The sequence below is a fragment of the Pygoscelis adeliae genome, unplaced genomic scaffold (genome assembly GCF_000699105.1).
Source record: "Pygoscelis adeliae isolate BGI_AS28 unplaced genomic scaffold, ASM69910v1 Scaffold13, whole genome shotgun sequence".
NCBI lineage: Eukaryota > Metazoa > Chordata > Aves > Sphenisciformes > Spheniscidae > Pygoscelis > Pygoscelis adeliae.
Genome location: NW_008824499.1, coordinates 2,755,094 through 2,782,698, shown reverse-complemented (window position 1 = coordinate 2,782,698; position 27,605 = coordinate 2,755,094). Strand labels below are relative to the sequence as shown.

The following is a 27,605-nucleotide window of genomic DNA, read 5'->3' as shown; positions in this document are numbered from 1 at the left end:
ATCTTTCTACTTAAACATCTTTCCTTTGCAACATATCAATCTAATGTGTCCATAGCACCATTAACAACCAGATACATTGTTCAATTAAATTTCAAAATGAGCTGCTAAGCCCTAGTTATGTTTCTTGTTTAATTTACATTGCTTTCTGCCTATCTGGGGAGATTCGTATTATAATATCCACTGAACTTTAATATGTATTATAATTGTTTGGGTTGGGATAGGATAATATGGCTGTCACCTGTAGAAATAATGGAAGCAATTTCACAAAATATTAAACATAAGACAGTCTGCTTAACAGATGAACTTAGTACAGACACCTACATTTTTTCCAGATTTTGTTGTTTCATGGAATAATGCTGTAAAGTTTTTTAGGCTTTTCTGTTTGTTTGTTTTGAAATAGTGATCACATTTATGTAGCACAGACAAATATTAAAAGCCATCCAAAATACACTAACCTGGAGATTGCCATTCTGTTGATAAAAGATACAGGTACAAACACAACAACAAGAGAATAAGTCTGCTCATATTGTTATAACAAATGTGGTATTTATTCTGTTAAGAGTCAATCTTTAGGTTTAATGGCAATATGGAAAACAAAGCTAAAACAGTATGTTCACTTTTCCTGTCAGCCACTGAATTCTTAGGCACCCCATCCTCAGCTTTTAACTGTGCTTCTGCTATTATTCCTTTCCAGTTTGCAAACCATACATTTACATGACATATCCAGTCATTTTAGCAGAGCACAAAGCTTCCTGGAGTTAACAGTGCTTGCCAATTTCCTAGATATTTAGTGCAGTGCCACTGCCTGGAAAACAGGTAGGAAACAAAGTGTGGCAATTACACTTACATAGATCTTTATGACCATTTCATCTCCACAAATATTTATCTAACTGTATGTTATAATATTCTGCACAAGATGATGAACTGTAGTATTATATAGTACTTATTGACAATTAAAAAAGATGATAGTAGATAAAGTGTGTTTACATTTTTATTGTTGTTATTCACAATATCTGTTATTATTAAGAAAATTTTTTCAGTGCCTCGTAAAATTTCAAAGAAAACACTGTTTTGTTGTGCAGAAGCATTCTCCTGCTATACTTGCAATTATACTGTAACGCTGCAACAGTTGCATGAGATCTAGAAAGTAAAATAGACTTTAAGCTAAAATGGTACTGACTAATCTGTTCCATTGTCCATGCTGTATGAACACATAACGAAGGAAGGCAATTTAGGCTTTTTAAAGACCTTGTGCCTGCTCCTGCCCTCACTGAAATCAATGGGGAATCTACTATTAGCCAACTGTAGTTAACAGCAAGGTAAGGGTACACGTGCCTGTTCAGAACAAACCATTACAAGCAATGTGCTGTCCTAGCCCAAGTGAGAGGCAGAACTCCAATTGAATATAATGGGCCTAAGGTTTCACTTCCCTTATTGAAGGCTGATTAAAGGCTGATAGATAAACATGTTTTAACCTTCTGAGAACCTGTTTGAAAGGTGGGAATTTCTAGGCTAATACAGTTTTTCCCTGCTGCTAGAAAAGCTTTCTGAACTGCCCATTTACCTAACTTTCTCCTGTTCTCATTCATCCTTCCACAGGCCTGCATTTCTGCTCTTCTGCCTCTCCCTTCAGTGTCAATCTTACTTCCCTGCTCCAGCAGGGAGCAGGTGAGCCATTCCTAAGGGTTTTGTTTGGGTGCAAGTCCACAGTGAGACCTTCCCTTGGATTCTTTTCCACCTCTTCCAGCAGATCATGCCTTATTTTCTCCCTCCCTGCTTCTGTCTTCCCAAGCCACATCTCCCTCTAGAGTCCAAATCTCTCTCACTTTTCTCCAAGTACAGACCTGAAGAGCCCACACTCCCACTTTGCTCAAGAACAATTCTTGTGAACTCTTGTCAGGTCTGCCCTGTAGTGCCTCCTCTGCTCAGTCTCTCCCCAAGCCGCCTTCTCCAGCCCCTCTCTAAGGGGGATCAGTGGCAAAAACCTCTGCTTTTGTCAGCAGGCAGAACTAGGCCTTCTGCTTTCTACTTGCCATCTCCTTTTCTTGTCCCCAAAGGTCCTTTCTCTGCTCTTACTGCTGGAGTGTGTAAGTGTTGCAGGCAGTTCAGCAGCTCCATTACTGTTCTTTCACTATGCCACATGCCTGTAGCAGAGCCAGCTCTTCTGCTGCATGTCCTCACTTGCGGCTGGGGGCTATATTGGCAGCTGAGCAAAGAAGCTGGCTCAGCTGCAGGCTGCTGGCTGGGAGCTCCCGACAGATGTAATGTTGTTGATTCACCTACAGCCAGAAATCGACCTAGGTCTGCAACAACCAAATGAGGAACCCTAGAGACAGAGGGCCTCTGTCAGCCTTCCTGAGCATGGCCAAGACTGGGGACGGCTTGCAATTGAAGTGTGGTCACCAGTACAAGTGTCCAGGCTGCGCAGTTGCTTCCTTTAGTGAAATTATCTCCAAAAGGAGAGGAAGAGAAAGCTTTGGTTAGCAACAGTAATTATATGGTACCCTATGGCTGAAATCACTGTCTCCAGATGGAGGATGGGGGAAGAGAGACACACTGATGTTTTCTCCACTAAATTAATTTTAAATAATTAGTATTTCCACCATATTCAACCACATGCAAATCCTGACATAACCTCCAGAGCCCCCTCTAATTACAGCTCTTGATAAAATGGAAACAAGGAACTTCCACATTTAATGGGAAAGAACATAGCTTTCTGAACCACAGCACAGTGTTGAAGGCTGGTCTGTCTGTGCTATAAAGACTTGCAAATTGTACAATGAAGCAAGAAATGAGAAATTCCAATGAGCTTTGCTGCATAAAAGTATAATTCTAGCATATGTCAGTATACTGACACTAGCTTGTTCTAGCTAATAAAAAAAAGGGAAGATATAGGAGAAAGGGCTTTAGCATAGCATACACTAGTAAGCTGTGCCCATGGTCTCTGGAAACCCTGGTGACGCAGTCCGAAACCTAGTGAAAACTGCATATGAAAGTTTGTTTAACTGCAGCTTCCCCACCATTGTTAGCCTTGCTGGCAGGATTAGCTGGAGGGCTAAGCCAATGTATTACAATCCCACCTTGACTTTGCTGTGTAGTCATTTTACTAAATCTATGACATCTTTGTAAAATAATATTATCATCTTCTCTGATCAATTTATGGGTGAAGGCTCCTGTTTATAAATTTTGAGGATTTATCACCTTTTGTTGGTGTCTGAGACGGATCAGTGCTGCAGCAGCACAGAGGGGCTGAGGGAAACATTAAACTGCTGCATTGCTTACTCTTGAGGATATTAATTTGTATAAATATAGTTCATTTACATATCTTGTAAACATGTAATGCTCTCTATTAAATTTATCACTGTAAATATCTAAATTAAATTTAATCCATTAAATGTTAAAAGTTATATTAAAAAAACTGTAAATGGAGAGCATGGCAAATAAAAAGTAATAACTGCCACATTTATAATGCTTGAACTGCTGCAGAAGGATGAACCTAATTGGAGCGATAGAAACATAACACGATTTTTCAGAGAGTAAGATTGTCCTAAAAGGCATATAAATATTGTCAATTCATAGTTAAAACTAAAGGCTTTGGGGGTTTGATTTTTACCTGTCTCCTATATAGCCAGCTGTACAGATGCATTTTCCCGTCATGGGATCACAGTGTCCTCCGTTGTGGCATGGACAGTCCTGGCTGCAGTTAATTCCAAATGTTCCAGGAGGACATGGCTGTGCACACACCAGCCCCTGGTAAGGTTGCAGAAAGAGCAATATTTCAATCAACATTCATAAGGTAATACATTTCTATATGCAGCTTGGGTTTTTATTGTCCTTCTTGCTAAAATTAGAACTAAGTGTAGCGGCAATATTTTTTTTGTTTAAGATGGGCTAAAGACAGTCTCAAAATTCTGCTACCAGAGTAAATGCTTGTCTACCCTATCTCCAGAAGGGATTTTTCTTGCCACAGTCATTGATAATTCTCTTCTTTGGATCTCCCTTGTAAACTGCAGCTGGAGTGGCAGGATATTCACTGCCCCTTAAATAGATACAGGAAGGCTTGGGAGAGGTTAAAGGCAACCAGAGAAGGCTACAAAGCTGCATATGTTGTGGTGGTTTTTTTTGTGAAACAGAGTCAGAAAAGTTGTTGGACCTACCCTGGGTAAGTGTCACAAAGTGAACTTTTGGGAAGAGGGGGATTGTTGGAAAGACTGCACTGGGAGGATGAAGTTCTGTTAGTTTTGATAGTTTATGATGATCTCCCCTTTTCAGACAGCCCCACTTCATCCAACCACGAAGATGACCAAATCCAACTGCTGGAGAAGTCCTCTACTACTCTTTAGATCCTACCTACTTCATTCCCTCTACTCTCATCCATCCCCCACACTCATCTCTTCAAGCAGCACAGAATGGCATCTGCCAGTGCTTTGTCTAAGCCATGGATGAGGCAGGATGGGAACAACACACTGGGACAGTTGCAGAAAGCCACCAGTGATGACACAGAAGCAATTTGACTCTCCACATCAGCAGTGAGCAGCCTTTTGGCCAGAAGAAGTGATTTTGCAGTGCAGTATCTGCCTAATCCCTGAAAACTGGCTAGATGCATCATCCAACATCCAACATCATCCCCATCCTTATCCCCAACCTTGGAGCCATATCTCAGTCCCTGACCCGCCTCAACTCCACATCTCGGCAGCTACCTCCTTCCCCCTTTTTATGCTCCCAGCCCTCTGCTCTCCTGCCTCTATATTCCAGTCTACCCCAAATCCTTGTTGCAGACTCCCTTTTAGTCCTCTCCTTCATATGGACCCAAATTGCCATCTCTGAGTTGTTTCCTCCTTCCCCTCCCCGCTTAACCATCCCTGAAAGTGAAGAAAAGGCAGACTGTCATTCTTGGTTGTGCATCCTGGCACTGCTCATCAGGAAAAACAATTGCTGGACAAGCTTTGTTCCAGCTGTTCAGCCCTGTGGCAGAGAATGCTTACCATGGGTTGTGTCTTTGGAGAATTTATCTGCCAAACTCAGGTGGTTTTCCCCCCAAGTATCACATAATGTCCCCTGACAAGTATCAAGGCCTATAAGGATTTCGCTAGACTTTCTTAGAAGTTGTATGAATGTTTTTTTATGCGAGCAAACATAAAATCTGAGGCTGGCATCCAGCTGAGTAACTTCAGCCAAAACAAGTCTGGCAGTGCTGTGATCTGAAGATGGGGTCCTGTAATGGAATATGTTTGGCAACTGTAGCAAGTGGTGCTGCTGCCAGTGCCATGCACAGTGCACAGTGTTTGATAGAAACGGTGTTTTTCTGTCCCTATTATTGTTTTGTTTCAATCTCTCAGAAGTCTTATTTCCCTAACCAAGCCCCAGGGGCTCTGAGTTTTGAACAAGGCACATATTAGACAAAACATAAAACAGGAACATAATGGCTGCTTTCACTCCTCGGGGTTCTCGCTCAACAGTTTGGGAAGTTTAGCAATATCAACAACCCCAAAGTGGAAAGGCTGCTCTTCAATGTAATCATAAAACAGTAATTCAAGCCTTTCCTAATCAGTGATAGCTGGCTCCTTGGCTGTACAATACAACAACTGAGGCTGGCTGGCCTCAGTTCAAGAACATTCAGATTACAGTGTTAAAAAACTGGTGTCTCTGGGCTTGAGTAATACACACTATATATCAGAAAATTTAAATATCCATTTATCTTGATAATAAATACTTTCTCTCTTCATGTCTCAAAAGGAACAGGATTTCTATCAACAAATGATGAGAAAGCAATACTCTGTGATGCATCCCCCCCAGAGCCAAAAGAATCTTTAAGCATACATTTTGCATTAATATGTACTAAGGGAATCCAAAACATGCCTCCACAGAGGATCAAATGTCAGACCAGTATTTTCTGCTGGTTATACATCTAATCAGTAAAGTTCACCCCATCAGCCCCTTTTTTTTAAGGCCTTGATCTCATCAGTTTCTGCTTTTGACATTGTTTGCTATATTATTACCATTTTGTATAGAAATAGAAATAGTATAGAAAAGATTTTTTTCTGCTCCATTTTCTCCATACCCTCATGTTTAAAATCCACAAGAGAAAGAAAAATAGACAAAAATACAAATTGTAGTTGCTTCATAAAGCCCAGACGCAATGAGAAAGAAGTGATTAGCAGAATATGTTGTATTCACGTGGCACCATGATGCAGAGCCTTGAGAATGGGATCTGGGACCAAACAGAGTGTGTTGCCAGTGACAAATGTTCTGTCATGTAAGGAAAGATTGCTGCTTTCCTGAGCATGGAGATCTAGTCCTTCAAAAGTGTTTCTGAAAAGCATTGTAAATGCTAAATTTAACTCCTCTCCCCACTTCCTGAGAGTGCTTGGAGAATTTAATACCACAAATGAAAAAGAAGTATAGAATTAAACCTGTAAATTGTTAATGAGGCCCTAAAGCAGCCACCCACTAACTCCCACAGCTGCAAAGACACAGAAGTGGAAAAAGCCCAACAGTGTAGTATGCTGGAAGCCACATTTTGTTGACTAGTTCAACAATATATGCTGTTAGCCATCATCCTCTTGGTGAAAAACCCATGGGACAGTAAAAATCTCACAGGACACAGTTTGTGTAAGTTGTTGTGCTTCTGGGAGAGTCTGCACTGGGTGGGAGGAAGCAGGAGGAAAGAAATATTACAAGTAATAAAAGAACCAGGCTTTGAAGATGGAAGATCCAAGGAAGAACCTAAGAACCCTAGAATTTCCTCCTATTCAACTTATCGCCTCCCGTTGCATATCCCACAGGCAACCAAGCCCCTAAGGGAGCTGAGATGCTGTCAATAAACCTAGCCTAGGAAAGGATAAAAGTCTCAGCTCATCCAGCAGCAATAAAATCCAAGTGGATTTGCACTTGTATAAATCCAGGGAGAATTCTCTCCTTCCGACATGATGGTATGTTCAATACATATATGCAGTCTCAAGCCTCAAAATCAGCAAGTAAAATTCCTGATGTCAAAGAAAGACTATCCATGGTGTGAAGTAAAATGAATGCTGTCTAGCAATCCCATCTCACTTGCTCGTTTACAGCCCACTCATGTCTCACTTCCCAAACCATTCCAACCACCAAGAGTTAAAAATATAGCATGAAAAAAATATTTTTTTCTTTCTCTGTGTACTGAATTACCAGCTTTTCATTAAAACCCTGGAGAGACCCTTTATACTTAAAATCTCAACATTTACAAGCTGAGTGCTTTTACTTATAATTTCAGTTTCTTTCCCCAGAATACTTAATCTCTCTCTTCAATTTTCAGTTATGCTTGTTTCAAACATCAATTGTTAACTCTAGGGTTTCTCTGGGGACAGAGCAGCCAACAACACATTTTTCAGGAAAGTCTCTCTGGGCCACTAAAAATGCAGAGAAGAAACTCCAAGCTGTAAGGAACAGGGCAGAAGTGGGCCAGAATACATGACCACAGGTGCTGTGCAGCCCCAGTGCTGTGGTTCTTCTTTAGGGTCTATGCTGCATCCTAAAAGATCTCTAAAAACTTCCTGCTCTATTCTGATACTCTTATATCTCTTTAGTGATTTTTTAACTTTGCAAAAAAAGAGAAAACTCCTGATAAAACACAGGTAAGGAAGAGTACAGCAAAACAACTCAGACCTTCAGAAATATTGGTATGCAGAAGATAAGGGGAGGTGAAAAAAATATCCTAAAGGTAATATTTTTATGTTAATCATGTTATCGATCGCTTCTTAGGGGTAGTCCCAGAATGGACTGATAGGCCCTCAAAAATATTTGAATTGCTTCCTTTATGCTTTAGCTCCAGTACTCTTTAGTAAAGAACCTTTTCTTTGTCTCCACAGAATGACAGTTGAGGGTAAGGTGCCATATTCTTACTTAAGTTTCTGAAAAGTTTTGCCTGCTTTGCCATTTGAAATGGAATAACATCATCACCACCTTTGCCATGACTGGCCAAGTTAGAGAGACTCTAACTCTCCAGTTAGAGAGAGATTTTCCGTACACAGCTTCCACCAAGAATATGGGCAGCAATGTCCTTCTCCCATGTTGCTGCCTGATAGCCACCAGAATCTCATGGTTCATACTTTTTAACTAAAAGTAGCTGTGTGATCATATGAAGGCAGCATTTGCTGTACTCATCTAAAGGAACATAAACATCTCTCTCAGCCCTTAAATGTTTCAACAGGTATAAGGTCCACATCAGAAGCCATAGTTGTATGATGATCGTCAGGGTCTTCCATGTATTAAAATAAAAAGTCACAGTACTTGTATGCATTAAAATCCAGCAAGATTGCCAAAAGACTAATTGTCAGATACAGGAAAAATGCCAGGAAATTTAGTACAGCTAAATGGTATGTAGGCCTGTGAGACTTGGCAAACCCCAAGAGTTAATTATTACATTATTGATAAAGTTGAGGAGTTTCAAAATGTTTGGCCCTGCTTTCTTGACACAAAGGATTAAAGGTTAGGGCAATTTGCTCTCTCCAGTGCAACCCCTGATGCAAGCAAATCTATTGCAATCAATGGGAATTATGCCCGAGTAAGGACAGGACACTGAACTTGTCTCTGTGTCCTATGTATAGTCCTGCTTTAACAACTGCCTGAGCCACTGAATTCCCCCTGGCTTTTCCCTCTCCCTCTCTCCTGAAGGGGAAACAGAACAGTGCTTCTGACAATGTTGAGCTGAGCTTTGAGCTTTCTGTCCCATGTGACGGCAGTGTCTAAGGGTGCAGGGAATATTCCAAGGAACTGTAATTCAGAGAATTTTTTTGTCTCTTCTCCCACACAGAAGTGTAATGAGTAGTCACTGCTTCGTTTACTGTTGTTTGTTTAACTCTGTGATGGTAGCTACCAGTCGTAGACTGGTCCCTGTCTGTGTAAGTAAGTGCTGTTCACACATAACAAGGTGGTCCCGGTTTCAGAATTGTTAGAGCCTTGTGACAAGAAAGAGCAGATACGCATCACAAGCACACAGGGAAGACGTCTGCTGAGACAGTGAAAAATTAACTTCCTATTCCAACCTCTAAATGAGGGATGAGTATGAACAAACTACACACCATCCATCCAGGAGGACAGGAACACTCTCCAGTGATGTGGTGGCAGACTCCCCCATTCTGGCAAGGGCAACGCAATTCACACTGAGCTCCATGACTGCCTGGGGGACAGCGCTCTTCACACCTTTGTGAAAGAAACAAAAACAAAGAGATCATTTAAAAGGACTTACAGGAAACAGTAAATGAGGAAAATCCACAACACAGGTCATCATGGGAGTCTTTATGTAAATTATGAAACCTCAGTAAACCTCAGCTGGCATTACCAATTAGCCAAGACTTCTTTTATTTCTGCTGGAGTTATTTATGTGCCATGGATCCAGTCCTGTAAGGCTGATGCATGTGTGTAAACTATATGCACATACCAAATTCCACCCATCTCAACAGGACAACTCATATCCATTAAAAGAGCCAGGAAAGTAAGAGTTGAAGGTTGAAGCCCTCAACGTGAATTATGTGACATGGCAATAAAAGAAGCTGCAAATAGAATAAAAGGATGGGATTAAAATGCTTGAAATTTCTCCAGTCACTACTAAATGTTAACATTTGCAGTGTATAATGGACTGGCAAGAACTCAGCATCATTTAAAGGCCATTTAAACTCGTTGTGTCTCTCTCTTAGTGCTCATGGGGGGCCAGTGTAAGGCTAGTCCCTGCAAAAAACAGTGTCTCCTACATTTGCACATTGGTGCTTTTCAGCATTGCTTCTTTCTCTAATCCCAGATTCTACAGAAACTACAGTAGGTTCTTCCCCTAACTGGCTATCCTCTGATGAGGGTGTTCATACAACATGTTGGTGGTTGGCCCTGCAAGTACTTACTGCTGAGAAATGACATACTAATGTCAATGTGACCACTCCTAATAGTAAGCAGAGTCTTTTACAGTGAGTGCTTCCAGGACTGAGGTCACAAGTCTATGAGGAAATCAAGTACTAAATAAAATATTCAGATGCATATCACTTACTTATGAGGGTTAATATTGTCTTTATTTTTTACCTTCCCCTTATCCAGGTCAACAGATAATATTAGACTGCAAAAGTATTAAGTCACCTGTAATAGATCTCCAACCAAATTCAGTGACTAAATTCTCTTTTCCCCTTAAATAATTTTGAAAAACATAATTACTTCTGAAACTACTGAAAGATCTCTAATGAGAACTGATGTTACACTGTGGGCAATTTTAAACAAGGAACTATTGCTTGCTGTCCTAAAATTAATATGCAGATTTTGTGAATCCTACTGGTAAACTTTCAGTGTGGTGGATGGGGATTTAGCTACATGATTCTCGTTAGAGTTAATAGGAGTCACACCGCTAAATCCCTGCTCACTATGCTAAAAATTTACCCCCTAGATAGTAAGCTGATATAGTTAATGGTAATGCTTCCTCAGTTAGATTGAAAGTCAAATAAATTGATGGTAAGTCCCATTTGATACTGCACTGGACTGCTAATGAGTTGAATGTCCAATTGCTTATAAAAACTCAACTGTAATTTGGATTGTGTTCACATACTGAAATTAGGAACAGGTACAGTTGTTGTACAAGCTGGAAAATATAATGGATTTTTAAGTTCATTTTAGCACTAAATTTTATTTTTTTATGCAGACAGGTATAATTAGCAGTAAAAGAGATTTCCTTTATTTAGTCTCTCTGAAATTTTGTTACCTGATTTCTACAAAGGAAAGTGTATAATATAGAGATTGTGTAAATTTTGCCAATTACTCATTGCATTAAAAGCGGTCAAAGCAAGGCTGTTAAATGATGTGGAGTAAAGTACACCTATCATTGAACTTACAATACCCCAGTGTATCCAGGAGCACAGTGACATTCTCCTGTTTTGTGGTCGCAGGTAGCTCCATTGTGACACTGGCATTTAAACTGGCAGCCCTTGCCGTAGCTCCCAGGGTCACAGAGCTCTTCACAGCGCCATCCTCGGTACCCATCTGCGCAGACGCAGGCACCCGTGATGGGGTTGCAGAGAGCCTCATTCTGACACTGGCAGCGATTGCTGCAGTGGGGTCCCCAGTGCTCGCTATCGCAACCTGGAAAACATACAGTCATTTACAAGGATGATTAGGAAAGTGCATCGCAAGCATATAATCTCAGCCTCTTATTCTTAGCTTGGCAAGTAGGCAAAGGCACTGTTAATACCAGGAACTTTCTAAAAGGCCCTCAAACTTTCTAAAAATAGCCCCCTGATCCAGCAATGTACTTTAGCATGCGAGGAGACAACAGCACTAGCTATATACGTAAATTTGAGGACTTGTTTAACACCCTTACTGGATCAGGACCTAAATCTTTTAATATCCTGTTTCTTAGTGCTCTTAGATAGCTGGAAGGAATGAATTTATAGTGGAATTAGATGCAGAGGATCACATCCTGACTGCAGTGTAGTTAATGGCAGGTAGTATTGCCAAGCAAATCCTGTAGATTTAATAATGTTATCAAATATTGTTTCTTTGCACTGTTCCCAGAAGATAATAAATACGATAATCTAAAGAAGGCTTTCTCCTTTGGTGTTGCTTTTTTTTTGTTGGTGGTTTTTTGTTGGTTTTTTTCCTGGAGTAAAGAGATGGTAGAAATGGGAAGAAGATGGTAGATGGGAAGAAAATAATATTGGAGACAGGAATTCATGAGGCTGCTTAAACCAGGCTTAGGGATGAAGGTATGGAGTGTGTATGTCAGGTAATTTCTGTGCTATTAACAGTACGTACTAGCATTACAGAAGGGCCCCAAACCCTATGGCCATTGACATGGCGGGGAGGTTCCCTACAGAATGCATTAAAGCACAGTGAGAACCCTTGACATGACAATCCTGCCTGATCCCTTCTCCTTGTTTGTGGACCATATGCAGGATGAGAGAGGGAAGTCAGCATTACAGAAACAGCTTGATCCTGATTTGCTATAAAAACAGCAATCAGCACCTGCAAAACACTCGTTTAAGATGTATGCATACTAAACAGACAGCTCAAAGCAAACACCCAGAGGTTAAGGTTTCCTCAGTAAATGGTCAGCAGAAAACCAAGGATTTCTTCAGTAGTCCTACCCTCCGCTTAGCAGCCTTTCAATATAGCTATGTCAAGGGTGAAGAAAATCACCATTCTATTCAGAATAGAGTTGCTGGCAAAATCCATGGTAAAGACGCAGCTACAGATCATTTTCCAGGTACAGTTGGTTGTGCTCAGAGAGCTGGTTTCAATTATACCAACAACAACTCTTCTGCCACTGTAAAAATCCACTGCCATGCAGGAAACAAGTGTGTAATCCCAGCAACAGAGCTGTCTTCACAAACTCTTATTTGCAAACACGTAAACTAATCCCCAGGTGACACTTGCTATTTCTCAGGCCTGAATCTCTGTTTCCAGACTTATCAAGGTAAATGTAAAGCCCACTTAAGCCTGAAGCTCCTGTCCTAGAAATTTCATAGCCCTCTCCTTCTACAGTACACAGCTATAAACCCACACGGGACGACTAGATCTATCAGTTAATTTTGGCAGTCTTTTTGTCATTCTCATTGGTCAGTCTGAGGATACTCAGCAGAAAAAGAAGAGAAAGAGCCTTTACTCAACTAGCATTGCTGATTACCAATTTACAAACTTGCGTTTCTTGAGCAACAGTGTTAAAGGCCAAAATAAACCCATGAGAAGACAATTCCAGGGTCTCCAGGAGGGTCTGCAGGGTCTTAGAGGATGCACGTGCAGAGAGATATGGTTTCGTGTCCTGCAGAAAGCAGAGTGTGCAACATACCCCTGTGCATAATCCTGCTTGTGCCTCACACAAGATATTTTATTGCTTTCCATCATTTTTCCCACAGCTCTAAACAGGGATGATAGTTCCTCATTAACACCGCTGGGAGCCGAGCAAACAAAATCTTACTCTTTATAAGTCTTAAATTATTACTGAGAATCTGTGGAAATACATGATCTATCTTTATTTCACATAGACATTCGCTAAGACTCTGTAAGCCTTCTGGGGCAGGGAGCAAATCTGCTGGAGCTGATGGAGTTTCCCAGCAATTTCCATTCCAGAAACACTGATTTGTTTTCCGCAGAACTTGAACACCAAGGGATGCAGTTCTGCGCCTCCACAAAGGGTACAAATCTGAACCACACAAGCATAGCCGATAGCCCTTTGCATGGGGAAGTGGAATGCAGGAATCAAACGTAACCCTGCCTGCTTCGGGGACTTGATTCGTGCCTTACCACACCTCACATTAAAGCCCTGCTGCCAGACTGTGGGTTGCTCTGGGCTGATATAATTCCAGCTGCAATTAATTTGCTTAATATGAATAAATAACACTCATTAGAAGATGTGACTTATATCCTTGGTCTTCCATGTCTCAGGTGAGTGCTCCAATCAACAGATTTGTCTGCTCAGTTTGTGTTTTTCACTTTGAAAGAAAGTGAAGGAGAAAGCAAACCTTTTATAGGAAAGGAAAACCATTTCCCGTCATCAGCTCAAGCATCTTGTTTCACATTTACGGTGTCTGCCCCAAACACAACTCCTTTTATTTACATGTCAATCTTATTTAAACACTTATTTACTATTGATATTTGGTCACATGCTTGCTTTCTCCCTGACCAAATTTCACTTCACAATCTAGCCAAAGGGAAGAGCAAAATGCTGAAGTAAAGAGCAGAAATTCCTCTAATTGGTTATAAAATCATAAAAAAACCAAATCTGGGTAATAAAAGAAGCCTGCAGTGACCAGAAAACCATCTGGCAGTTAGACAGATTTTTCCAAAGGCTTCTAAGTACAAGGCATCAGTAAGCATACATTGCAACATTCAGTATGTTTAGCCCAAAGTAGCTAGCCAAAATGTTTTAATTATCTATGAAATAAAACAGCTTGGTATACCAGATAGCTACTAAGAATGTGAATTTCAAGGGGATTTATTAGGGAGAGAACATAAAAATAAGGATTAAAGTACATCTGAATGCTCATGGAAGACACAGAAAAAGATAGAATTACAAAAAGATGGGGCTTATACTGTGTCTCATTTACAATGCCTGATACAGCCTTTGCACTTGTTGGGCTCCATTTCATGTTCCTAAAACTACAAGCAGGTTTTGACTACAGTCCTCTAAACGGTTTGAAACTGGAGTCACAGTATGTGTGTATAACCAAGGTGAACATCCTGTTGTCTCTCTAGTGACAAGATCATATATACACCATGACAAGTTGGCCTCTTCTAGATTTAAGTCTTTACCTCAGATGGTAAAGATTTTCTGCTTTTAGCTATCAGTTCAAGCCCTATATCTGTCACAATGAGCAGAGCCATTTAATGCAGTATCAATTCATCCACTGCTGATTAATTGCAAAGGGAATTGAGTGAAATTCCTTGGGTGTTAGTGTAAAATTTGTGATAATGAAATATCATCCTTACCTGATTTTACACTGCAGTAATCGCACATGAAAATAAGATCTTTGTTGCTCAAAGTTTTTCAGTTCCTGTTGGTTTTCTTTTCCCTTTTCCTTTAATTCCCATATTGCAGTGACAGACTGTGGAGTTGCAAGTAAATTCTTTACCTATGTGATTTCATTGGGACATTATCTGATATTTATATTGCGATAACTCATAGATCTGCACTGTGGTAACTTCTGTACCTTTACAAAGGTAGGCAGATACAGAGTTGATAAGCTAAATCCAAGTACTTATTTATACAATTAATTCCACTGAGCTCAATCGGACCACTCGTGTGTGAGACTACTCAAGTGCGTAACTAGCTATGGGATTGGGATCTAGTAGTTCTAGTTAAAAAATTAAAAAACAGAAGAAACCAAAGACTTTGGCAATTAAGACATATTTTTTCTATCTACATCAGTGTGGCAAATCCTAGCTGGTGTGTGATAGTGATTCCAGTTTCTGAGATACAGGGCGAAGCAGCCTTAGAGCCATGGAAGCCCGCTGCACTTCAGGATTGTCAGCACCACTTCTCCTATGGGCAGAGAGAGGCCATTTTAAAATACAACCCAAGCCTAGCACAGTCTAATCCTGCTCTTGTTGATAGGCTCTATGTGTTACCATAATAGAGATAAATAATAGGAGCAACAACATGTGAACAGAAAGCTGATTAAAGCTTACACAAGAGCTACACTGTAAATGCATATGCCATTAAAAATGTCAAAATGATACAGAGACTTTAACTGTACCATCAATAAGAAAAGCAACCTGAGAGTGGTGATGTCAGGGAGGTACAAATGCTCCCTTTAGACTGCATGTGTGGATGTCAATACCATGAGAGACGAATCTGAAATAGCTAGCGCTCTCTTGGGAGATGCTACAGTAAAGGGAGCTGCCATATTTCAGGTCACATGCTAACATTCCCTGGCAAATGTGCTAACTTACTCACTTTTTCTCCTTTGAAAATATGACTAGAGATTAATTGCCACCAATAAAAATGAATATAACTCTGTAAAGGATGATGCTGGGTGCCTAAGCATAATTACAGTTGTCTGCATACGGTAGTGTGACAGGTGAAAGATTCATCCCTCCATGGAAAGCTTGCTCAATACCGCAAAAGTGTTTTCTTCCTCTCTGCAACCCCACCGCCACCCCAAAGCCTCAGTGGCTTGTTGAAGTGAGGGCTAATTACAGCAGGCTCTGCATATCTGCTGCTATGGTCGTGCATGACATCCTGTTACCAACTCTGTCCTGTTAAACACACAATGAGGACACATTGGAAGTGCTGCTTCACTCCCAAATGGCTGTTTTCCCCTCTAGGAATGATTAGTGAATTGCTGTGTTCTGGTTCAATAGAGCTACCCACTATTTAGTGCAGCAGCACAAGGCGGACAAAGATGAAGCAAACACACAAATTTGAAAATTCAGCAGATAAATAAAAGTACTTCCAAGGAAGGGACAACATTTATCAAGTGACTTATCCCAACAAGAGAGAGTCAAAAGTGCTCTTCCAGTGCTTTTCCATCACTGCACAGATACACTATTAATATGAAAACAGCACCTTCTATCACAGCAGCACCGGAAACTGGTCTTAAGGTCTATGATTATTTTGTTCTCATTAGCATAAGCCTGTATGTGTCTCTTTTTACAGCTAGTGACCAGTCCCGTATTCTAGGTATGCAAAGTCAGTGGGACATTCATAAACATTCTGCAGAAGGCACAGCTGAAAAAAATCAAGTGGTTGATTTTCTTAGCCTAAGGACTCAGGACTGTATTTAGCTGATGGCGATCTTCAATTAATCCACGCTTTAAAGGAACTTTCTGCAAATTTACTAAAGAACAGAATGTAGCTCATAGTCAATGATCAATATTCTGGAATATTTCCAAATTCAGTTTGAAATTATTAAATGAGATACTAGCCTTTAAAAAATGCAAATGAAATAAAATTAACCTACTAAATCCTGGAGGACATAGTTTAAGATAGATTATTTTAGAATTTAATTTGAAATTAGGGCTAGATTCTCCCCTTAATATAACTGTGTTGCTGTAGAATGTTTATAAGAATACCAATTAAGATGAAATGCAGCCTGAACTCTGGGTGGGTTTTTTTTGGTCTAATTCAGTTTCAGAATCTGACTGGGTTTTAAATTGTTGGCCCAGCTAATGCAAAGCAGGAAAAGAAACAGTGAAAGCTAAAACTTATGCCTGGATGTAGTGAATAAAAATTTAAAATAATAAATTAGCTTTTTATTCCCTGCACTTAGCCCAATATCAGCCCCCTGTATTGAACTGATGTCTACTCACTGCACAAACGTGATTCATTTTGGCACAGTTCAATACCTTTGGAAACAGAAGTCAAGCCTGCAATAGGTTTGAAACAAGGTCCACGAAGAGGGAATCCCCTTACAATGACAGTTCACACCATGCTGTGTTTGCTTCTGAGCAGCGCTGAGTCCCTCACGTGCTGGCACTGCAGGTAATACCAATACACTTCTAAAGGCATGGGCCAGTGTACTGAAAAATCACTTGCTGATCTGCTCGATTCTAAACCAAAAATACCTGTTTATCTTATGATACTGTTCACACTCGGAATTTCTAGCACATGTTTATGGACTATGGCTGTCCTCAAAATAACCCAGATTTTCAGAAATTCCCTTCAAAAATGTTCTTACAAATGCTTAGAGACCAACATTATAATTCTGTGATGTCAGAATGAGGAAACCTCATCCATACAACAGACACACTAGTGGGTACAGGCAGATTAGGCCACACTGCTCAAACTGCAGCTAATTTTCTTCTTCATAACCGTATCAAGATACTGATAATCTACCATGTGACAACATGTCTTGCTCAGGTCTTACAAATGAGAGAGGTCCTATCTGTCAAAGCAACAAATAGGTTGGATTTCTGTAAATAAATACTTTCTCGGAGGACAATGAAGTTAATAATAGATTTTAATAAGTAATCCCGCTCCAAATATAATTTAGATTATCTGAACTGCGTCACAGGCAGGTAGTTGGTAGCATTGTTCATTTTCCACTGTAAGATGCTTTGTCCAGTCCCTGACAACTTCTCTGTTATATAGAATTGACCATCTCCAGTTTCAGTTTCAGGCTCACTCAGTCTGTTGGTTTAAGGAATAGAGGAAAGGGAATTTTAGCTTAAATCAGTAAGCTAAAGCAGTAGTTTTTGCTTGTTAACATACATCTTTATATCCTTTTCACTGACAAGCTGGGACACCTTCCATGTACAGAGCAATAGCTTGAAATCTGGCAGAGCACTGTCCCACGCCCAGGGGTGTGCTCATGTGCCCCCAGTGAAAATCCACCTGTACCTGATCAAACCATAAAAAAATGCAATTTGCAGACACTCAGTGCCACCTCTGGATAATTCATTACCTACATTCCTCAAAGATTTCATTTGTATTAAAAGCAATCTGCAATTAAAGGCTTCAGGGGCTTAGCAGGACTTCTCTTACAATTGTTCCTAGTAGCAGCCATGGGCCACTGGCTGTTTAATCTCCATGTAATAAGAGGTCCACAGAGAGGGTGACAGCCTTCTACTCTTAGTCCATTACCCACACATCAGAGGTTTGTACTGGTCCATGCTGATGAACTGTCTGTATATTAGCTTGATGACACTCTTGAGGGGATTTTTCATAGTCTCCATTTGCTTTTAAAGGAAAAACAAACAAACCAGGGAACATCACGCATAAATAAGACATTTGACTTATGAAGTTGGTGTCACAAAAATAAAAAATGTCAGATTACACGTTGGAAGTGCAGCAGTAATTCAGTACTTGAGCCTATGAATTATGATATTTTCTTTAATTATGTGAGCACAGGCTACCGTTTACATACTCTGGCGTTTTCTGTCTTCTGAGCTTGTAGCTTTGCAGCCTTAAGGTTCCTAAACATGGGTTTCTGTGCAACGATGTATGCACTAGCATTTTTATCTCTAATGCCAGACTTTCAGTCACAGCATACACAACTATAATGAAGAAAATGCCAGTCTCAATGTTTACATCTCTAAGACTGCCCAGAGAATATATTTTGCATATGTAAATATGCATTTGTAAAACTATCCACCCAAGTGGCAAAAACCTGAAGTTAATCTGAGGCTCGCAGAACTTGCAGTCAATCTCATTTTCCAAGCCTATAGATCAGTCTTTATCAGATAGAAAGGAAAAGATGGGAAGGGAACATCAGCCAATTTTTCCCAAAATGGCTAGATTATTACTCATGGGAGGAAATTTATCTAATTTTGTGTTTGGTTTTGGTTTTTTTTTCTAATTAGAGACAGAAGGACAGCTTTTCATTTTTCAAGAAAGATTGTACTGAGTCTCTCTAAAGTTCATTGTCTGAATCAGATAAGAAACATGTGGCTGATTTAGGTCATTATTTAATCTCAGATGATGATCTCATTAGTCATTGACTCTCCAACATGTGGTACCTAATTCAATCACAGCACTTTATAGACCCTGCAGTTTATTTAGTATCCTCCGAGGAAACATTTTCTTTCTAAAGTAATCCTTGTTTAAAGAACATTCCTACAGTATTCTGTAGAATGCTTAGAACAGTTACCTAGCTGTACATTTTTATTTTGCATAAATTAAAACAAAATCACTCTAAGGCAAAGAAAAGTTGAGTATTTGGATGTCAGCCTCGTCAAATCCCGTAATGAACTCCTCAATATATTTTGGAAGCAGCAAAATGGGAGAAACAACTTCTACTCCTGACAGATATCAGTGTTGTGTTTTCAGAATTTCCATCATGAGCTATTTTGACAGAGGCTTCAAAAGAAGTGAAAATTAGAACACAAAAAAAATTTGAGAATATTTCCTATTTTTTTTTGTAGAAATTACTGCTCAGTTTAATGAGCCTTTAACTCTACTGACACTCTAGATGTTACAAGGAGTTTAAAATCATGAAATGCTTCATAAGGGAGCGACAACATCTATGCAACATTGGCGGCTTGTCTTCTCATTATAATTTTTTTAGAGAAGATGCCGCATTCTTTAAAATGTTTTTTTAGTGTCATATTAATGGGAGGCAAAGTCTGTTCTTTAATTAGAATTTTACTGTGGTGAATTAAAAAATACATGGGCAGAGTATCAAGAGTCTAATAAAACTAAATGAAGATACTATCTTTCCTCTGTATGAAACCCAGCAGTCTTTGCTCTGGCAAAACTTCCATCAATACTTCATTATTATTGTCTAGGATGGGATTGTAATAATAAGATCTGCAAGTAACTTACTTCCAAATTCTGTCTTCCAACTGGGTAAAACATTCTCCCTCTCCCTCTCCCTCTCTCTCTCTCTCTCTCTCCCCCCGCCCTCTCTCTCTAATGGACTTTAGATGTTTTCATTGACTATATCATGAAATTTTCCTGCAATGCCCCTGCACAGAAGTACTACCAGTTTTGCCTGCAAGAAGGGGTAGAAACACATTTGGATATACCTAAAACATGGCAGGACAGGTATAGAGGAAAAGACCAAGCATCCTTCAACAATGAAGTGTTGGAGAGGCCACCAAAGGGGCTCAGGAGTGGCGGCAGCAGCATTGTTCTAAGGAGATTAAAGAAAACTACACAGAAATAGAGAGGCCTTTGTCACTGGAGATCAGGAGCTGTTGATACAACATCTGTGCCTGGTGTGAAACAGTTCAAAGGCTTATAAAAAGCTATGAGCAAGTATCTACATATGGCTCCCTGCTGTTCTAAATAGTGTATGGTCTTTAGCTGAGTGCTTAGCAAGGCAGAGCTGTGGGAGCAGAAACAAGCCCTCTTCCCCTTCTCAGTTCGTTAATGCCAGTTGACTCTGATACAATTTAGAGCAGATCCATAGGGCCAGTCCAGCAACTGCAGTAGGCTAGACATGCTGGATGCCCTTCAGTCACATCCTCACCAAGCTCCCTGCAACTGGGCAGGAGAACATTGTCCATCACCTGAGGAACCTACCATGCTGAAAGTAATCTGATCTGAACCCTTAAGTCACCCTTCCACCTTCTGTGACTGCAGAGTGGTGTTAACTGCATAGGATCCAGTGGGATCAACCCCATTTGGCAAAGCTCTCAGGGAGGTATGCTCAGCTCTTTATTTTTCACAGCACATAAACTGAGCATCGGAAGGTCACCCTGCTGATGTTTTGCCAGGTATGCAATATACCTTTATTTGCAGTTAAAGGAGTGCTTAAAGAAGAAAAGCTTCTTGTCACTGAAATAGCAGGCATTAGAGAGCATGTTCCTTCTCATTTCCATTCACATGCAGGGATGTCTGTGTCCCTTCACCTTTGACTGCGTAGGTCAGCATGCAAATTGACATGAGCAAAAGGATTGGCCGATCAGTGGATAAAATGGTACTATCAAGATAAGCATATAGAAGAAATGCTACAGCTAGCTAGCCAGCTTCAAATTATACCATAAAGATTCACCTTCAAGGGGATGTATAAACACATCCCTCATGCATAACATAACACACAGTGCTGACTCAGCAGTCATTTTTAAGGTGGTCAATAGCAATGTATTTTATTGCATTGATATTGAAACCCAAAGTAAACACTGTGGATTGTGGGACTTGCTTTTATTTCCGACAGTGTAGCTGTAGAGTAAAAAGAACTGCTTCATCCCCTTTGCCACAGTCCCATCCTCATTTTTACTACCTGTGCACTGCTTTTCAGCCAAATAATATCAGCTTAAAGGATGTTCTGCCCCAGTAACTGAATCTAGGAAAAATCTTACCTTCTCTAGTGTCAATTCTGTTACCTAAAACTTTGGGAGAGAATTAGAGCAGCAGAAGGCCTGGTGGCCTTTGAAATGGGGTTGTCTTTTATATCTAAAACACTTCAAACGCTTACCGAAAGCTATGTGCGGGTATCCGCACAAGCTACTTGCTGTTCTCTTTTCTTCTAGGCATACTTGAATTTTCACATGGCTCTTCAACGTTACCTAATGTCTTCAAGATATCTTAAATACACTGCTGTCTTTCTCTTATAAACCATTAATAGTAATGTCCCTTTCAGGCACATAAAAAGAAATAGTTTTTTAAAAAAGTCTTGCCCTGTGTAATCCAGTAAAACCTAGATTGATCACTCATCAAAACCACATTGTGAGACTCAGCACAGTCTCTCCAAAACCTTTCTTATATTTACCAACAGAAAATAGCAAGTCCAAAACTATTGGGGAAAAAAAAGTAAAAATACTAGAATATTAGGCTCTCTTTTCACATCACTCAGGCACTGAGATGTGGGATGTTCTGTTAATAAAGAGATAATCAGAGAGGTAAACAAATACTGCAGAGCTTAAATACCAGGAGTCAAAGCATGCATGGCTCTAAGTGGGTAGTGGATGGCAGAGGACACACACCCCAGAACCAAGAGAGTTTTATGCAGTAAAATCCCAGTGTCCCTAAGGCAGCTCGTTAGACTTCAACACTGCTGCAGCTCTTCTGCACCACTTGTTTAGGATGCTAATGCTGAGAGAGCAAAACAGCCACAGGTCTCATAACCTGATCCAGCAGTTTATACTCACGTCACAGCCAGCGACAAGCACAGTCAGCACAAGCCCCAAGTGCTGAGCAGAAAATAAAGAAGACGCCACAGCCTGTCTCCCTGTGGCTTCCTCTACATACTGGTAGGGCTTTAGTTTAGTTCTGGAGAGCTAGGCAGGAAGATAAAGTCTTGTCTCATAAATTATTGAGATTGGATGTGTAAACCTTGATATTTTATTTTGACTTCTGAGCATGTTCAAATGTTGTTCACAGAAGCATAAATTAATGCCAATTTCTAAACCAGAAGTTGCTCTAAACTGGGAAATGAAACTTTTTGTTATGATGTTAAAAACAGACAATTCTCAAACTGTTTTACATTTTGAAAAACAGGATGATCAAAACTGTTCATTCTCACAATTGGTTATGGGTTTGCTGAACTGAAATGTTTTGACAAAATCACAACCATATGGAAACCAGTGCTTTCGGAACAGTTTCATCCATTGTAGATTACTGCATTAAGCAATCAAATGTCAGGCAGGCAGAAAACAGTAAATCATCACTCCACATGTTTTTTCCTCATTGTTTACAAACAATGCGTTAGTGCCTCCAGCATTATCAGTGGGTCAGCTTCAAAGAAACCAGGAAAATTTACACAGCAGCTCAAGTTCCTGGCTCTGCTGTGTCAGTTCTTGGAGGTTCAGCCTCACTTTTAGCAGTCCGAGAAACCGCCTACGTGAAACAGCTTTCTCTCTGGATTAATTTAATTTCTCTCTTTTTTAGTGACAACTGTCACTGAAAAGTGAAAAGCAAAACAGACATACGTGACTTCCTGGCTGGATGGCAGCAGGGAAGTGAACGGGATTTTGCTGGAAGAGAACACAGCATCTGTGCATTAAGGTTTTTAAATGCCAGATTCCCTATAAGGTTCAGATCTCTCCATTCCCCTGGTGGCAGCAGAGCTGTATTTTAAAATGCCACAGGAGAAAAGAGAGGTTTTCAGATGAGACCTTCATCGAAATTATCCACTGACCATGCTGTACAATGCCCATCACAAGCATCTTGGACTTAATCCAGTGCCCCTTACAGTCAGGGAATTTCCTTCTATTGACTATAATGGTCTTTGATAGGGGCTGGCCATCGTGGGTTAAGTTAGTGCCATCTGAAAGATGACATCAATGCTACAACTTCTATGTTTCCTTTGCTAAGCAAAGTTCCCTGCTCACTGCTGAATATCTGAGCAGAGCAAACACTGCACACACACACCAAATATTAAACAATCGATGAGAAGAAAATGACATGACCCCAAAGTAGACCGTTTTCCTTGCTGATAAACAGGAACCACCCAGGGAAATGTTGAACACCGCCTGATGCTTGTATAGATGGTGATTGTGTAGTAGATGGTGATTTAGGAATGCTGCTGACACACATACACAAATCTGATGACACAGGAAATTAGCATCCGTTCGTCTCCCCCTTCGGAAGAATTTACTAAATATAGCTCACCCTTTAAATATTTAAGAATATCTGCAGAATGTTGTTGTTTTTGAAAGGATTCTTTCCTGACTGGATTTTCCTCATCAGGCTTAGTAATCAAGTTGTTTTATTTGGAATGGATAATTATTAATTGAATAATTAATTATTCAGAGTACATAACTAAATAAAATTCAAAGTATGCTGGTATAATAAAAAAATGACAATATGCAACAATTTGGGTTCTAAATTGTGCAATAAGATCAAAATATGTGTGTTTTTTGCACATTTAATAGAATTGCCTCCACCATCAAGGCCCCAGACAAACATTGACTAATTCTCATGGCCCATTTATGAGCTAGAAAATATATTTTATCACCATTTCATAGAAGGGAAACCGAGACAGCCAAATTACATTAAACTACAAAGTTACCCAGAAAGTAAGTGGTAGCACTGAGATAGAACAGCTCCAAGTTCTAAAATCTAAATTTATGCTATAAATACTTTATAGTATATTTCTTCACTATATTTATAATTCTGTGCTGAATTAAACATATGAAAAATGATTCTTTTATGTATACAGAGATTAATTTGTAAAGTATTTTTCTGTGTCTCATCAATAATAGTGTTTAAAAAGTGTAAACTTGGTACAAACAACATCACTGGTATGCAAACTGAAGTGGTGTATGGCTTGGTGCAGGACTTGAACATCCTGGGGAAGGTACCCAGCCAAGAACCCCCGTTACCTCCCGGTCAACATCATTTCAGCCAGTTCTAGCCCAGCAAGTGACACTAAGTGACACTCAGGCCACATCGACACAGCGTTTGGCAACATGACTGTGGCATGCAGAGGCCTATTGAGCTGGCTGTAATCCAGCTCTGTCAAGCAAGGAGAGCAGTGAAGCTTCAGCAATGCTGCCTTTACACGGGCTAGGCAAGAATCACCTACATACCCGTGTTGACAACTTCACCGGTAAAAGCCCTTGCTACCCTTGGCTTCACTACTACCAGTAATTGAAAAGGCTGGGTAGAACTAATAGGGCTGTCTGCTTCAATCACCCCTCTGATTGCAAAGTGGATTCAACCTTAATAAATGCTTATTCAGCATAATGAGATTCTAATTAAAGATGGCTAAAACAGTAATCACTTCTTCATTTTCTCTAACTGCCATCCCCCGAGCTTCAGAGTCAAAACAAGACAGAGGCTGGATCACAGAGAAAAGGGGCACTTCTTGATCCAAGGCTTTCCCAGCTGTGTGAAGCCTACCAGCTTGCACCAGAAAACCACAGAAGAGAAATTGAAGAAAATCTTAAAGTCTTTCATGAACCTTAATGATTCTATGATTTACACAAATGATATATAGCAATTCAATAAAAAGGCTCCACTTCGATATGATTGCCTTTCCTGGTTTTACAGGTCCTAGCTCTACTGTTCTCTTTAAGGGAATGCAGGATTCTCTGGCCACAGTTTGTTTCTCTGTATTTTCTTCCATCACCATTATCACTGACATTGTTTTTTACAGACCTGTGCTGATCTCCTCACTCACTTGGGCTCTAACAAAACAAAACCCATGATAAGTTACACAATATTTGCTGCAAGATTTTCTACAGACTGTGCTGAGACCTGGTATGATTTTTTCCCCAGTTGATTGCCAGGGTCGCAGAATTGGAATTTTTGCAAGGCAAGGGATCCAAAAGGCAGTAAAACTACACATATAGAGACTGTTGGAGCTTCTTCAAATATTTGTTAATTAAAATTGTTAAACGTAAAAAGAATTAAGTTCATATTGTACCAGAAGGACTTGTCCTTACAGACACCTCATAGCTAGCAAAGTTTAAATGCTTTATTGTTCTGTAACTTGCATATATGCAGACTCCTTTATTTGGCACATCCTTAATTTCTGTCAAACTGAAAGAATTCTAACATTTTCTGACAAGGAGCTGGTGTAAATCTTGAAGAAAGCTTAAAAAAACCTCTACTGTTGACTCATTTCACTCATTCCTAGGCAGATCTGAAAGAAGGAAGACTTGAAAGCAACATTATGAGCCCAAGAATTATCCTCGACCCTTGAAAGGCACATAGAAAATTAAATTGGGGGATCAGTATCAAGGCAGTGGAAATCATTGGGTCTGTGCACTTAAAAGATTAAGAAGGTGACTTCCCACTGAGACTTGAGAACACAGGTGCGCATAATTTTAAAAATCTACATTTTTAACATTTTAAACTTGCTAGCAAAATAAGGAAGTTGTTGAGGAACTGCAGTAAATGTGGCAATTCAGCTTCTTCCAGACTATATCTCAAAACTTTCCAATTCTTTAACCCAACAGGTCTGTTGATCATGGAAAGACTCTTTGGCAGCTAGCAATACAGCAGCTAAACAGAGTTGAAAGCAACACAAGAACACTTTTTTAGCAACTGCATAACAAAATCTCTTAATTCACTGCAATGGTGGCTCTGGCCACAACGTTCATGGCTGTTGTTGAAACCAATGTCCCGTTCTCTGCTCTTCCTTGTAGGAATTGCAAGAGGACCTGTGTAAAAGAGCTAAAGCCAACTTTTTAATAGCAGTCTGGAAAAGGATTCAATTTTTAAAAGTCTGGTATCAGTTTCTGCACAGTTTTTAAATACAGGGCTCTACAATGAATAATTAACATATAAAAATAATTTTTTAAAACTTTCTAAAGCATGTTAAAGACGAACACAGATTTCAAGGTGTTACTTTTGCCTGCTCCAGTCAAGTGACTTCAGGCTAACTCTTAGACCTACGGGCTCTTAAAACAATTATAACCTCATAATGCAAATACTCTGAATTTCATTAAAAATCAAAACACCACTTGACTGCCAAGCGACAACAAGCACGTTTTATGCATAAGCTAACTAATTCCATCTTCTAAGCCTCTGAAAAAATAGTAATTGGAGCTCGTCATAGCTACACCTCAAAAGATAACCTTGCAATTGATTTCTGCCTGCCCTCCAATTGCAGGTGAACCATTGTGATGACTGTTTACATCTCACTTATGGCAACAGGACCAGTTGTGGAGTAGGGCTACCATGCTGACAGCCATTCTATACACATAACAAATATTACAACAAAGACTTATAAAGCAGATATGCTAATTAAAATCCTGATCCACAGTCCACTGAAATGAAAGCAAAAGACACCACTTGTTTTCCAAATGTAGCCTTATAACCCAATTTATCTTCAGATTTGTTCTGGCAACAGACTGGCTAGCTGCCACCCACACAATATTGCCAGGTTGATTCGTAGTAAAAAAGATCTGAAACTGTCGATCCAAGTCCTTGTTTTCTCAAGTCTCAATTACTGTAACATTTTCCTTGTGGGAGATCTTTATTATGTCCCATTCGGAGCACAGCTCACTCTGAGCGTAGCTGCCAGCATTCCTCCTCGCAGGTTCTGACTGCTTGAGTACATCCACCTTATTTTACACTATTCACACTAGCATTGTAAAATTATTTATCGATGCCAAGGTTTTACGGCTTAATTTTAAGGCACTCAGCAGTTGTGCTCAAATAATATCTGAAAGATCCTCCATGGTATCCATATGTTCTCAATTGTCAGTGAGGTCAAAACTGGCAGCTTGCTCAGCCCGTCTGAGATACAACCATAAGTCTTTGGAATTAGGGCTTTTAACAACTCTGCTTTTCCTGATTCTTGTGCAAACCACTCAATCTGTCTTGGCATTTAAACTAAAGACATTTTTATTTGCTGCTACTTTTGACTGTTCTTGGAAATATACTTCAATGAAATACTGTTACTGTAAAACACCTTAAAAACCAGTTTTAGGTCTAGAAAAACTACATGAATTCAATCATATTAATCTTTTTCACTAGCACATCTGACAATGATACTTTGATAATTAGCAATGATCTAAATATTATTGCAGCTAAATCTACAGGCCAGTTAATTTTAACTTCAAAACCCAGGAATGCTCAGTACTGTTTTCCTATCAGCATTTCACGACCCCATTAAAGAAGAAAATACTTCCTGTTTTACAAAGGGCCTTAGCCAAATTTAATTTATAGCAATCATAATCAAATAGCTGAGAGTTTTTGTCCCCCTAAATATTTTAAGTTAGACATAGTGGAGCAGTTAAGATTTTTATTAGGTTTTGATCTTACATTTTGTGAAGATTGGAGGAATTATTTTTTACTGAGATGGATTTCCCAGGTTATCAAC

The 27,605-nt window shown here is 39.8% G+C and overlaps 1 protein-coding gene across 1 annotated transcript in view; it reads right to left on the bottom strand.

The window, feature by feature from the left end:
- The window catches only part of MEGF11 (multiple EGF-like-domains 11), a 216,839-nt gene that overhangs the window by 91,205 nt on the left and 98,029 nt on the right, over positions 1-27,605 (bottom strand). The window contains exons 6-8 of the mRNA XM_009321452.1: positions 10,842-11,088; positions 9,057-9,177; positions 3,614-3,750 (exon numbers count right to left, since the gene is read on the bottom strand). Coding sequence (XP_009319727.1) covers positions 3,614-3,750; positions 9,057-9,177; positions 10,842-11,088 — 505 coding nt within the window. The remainder of the gene's footprint in view (positions 1-3,613; positions 3,751-9,056; positions 9,178-10,841; positions 11,089-27,605) is intronic.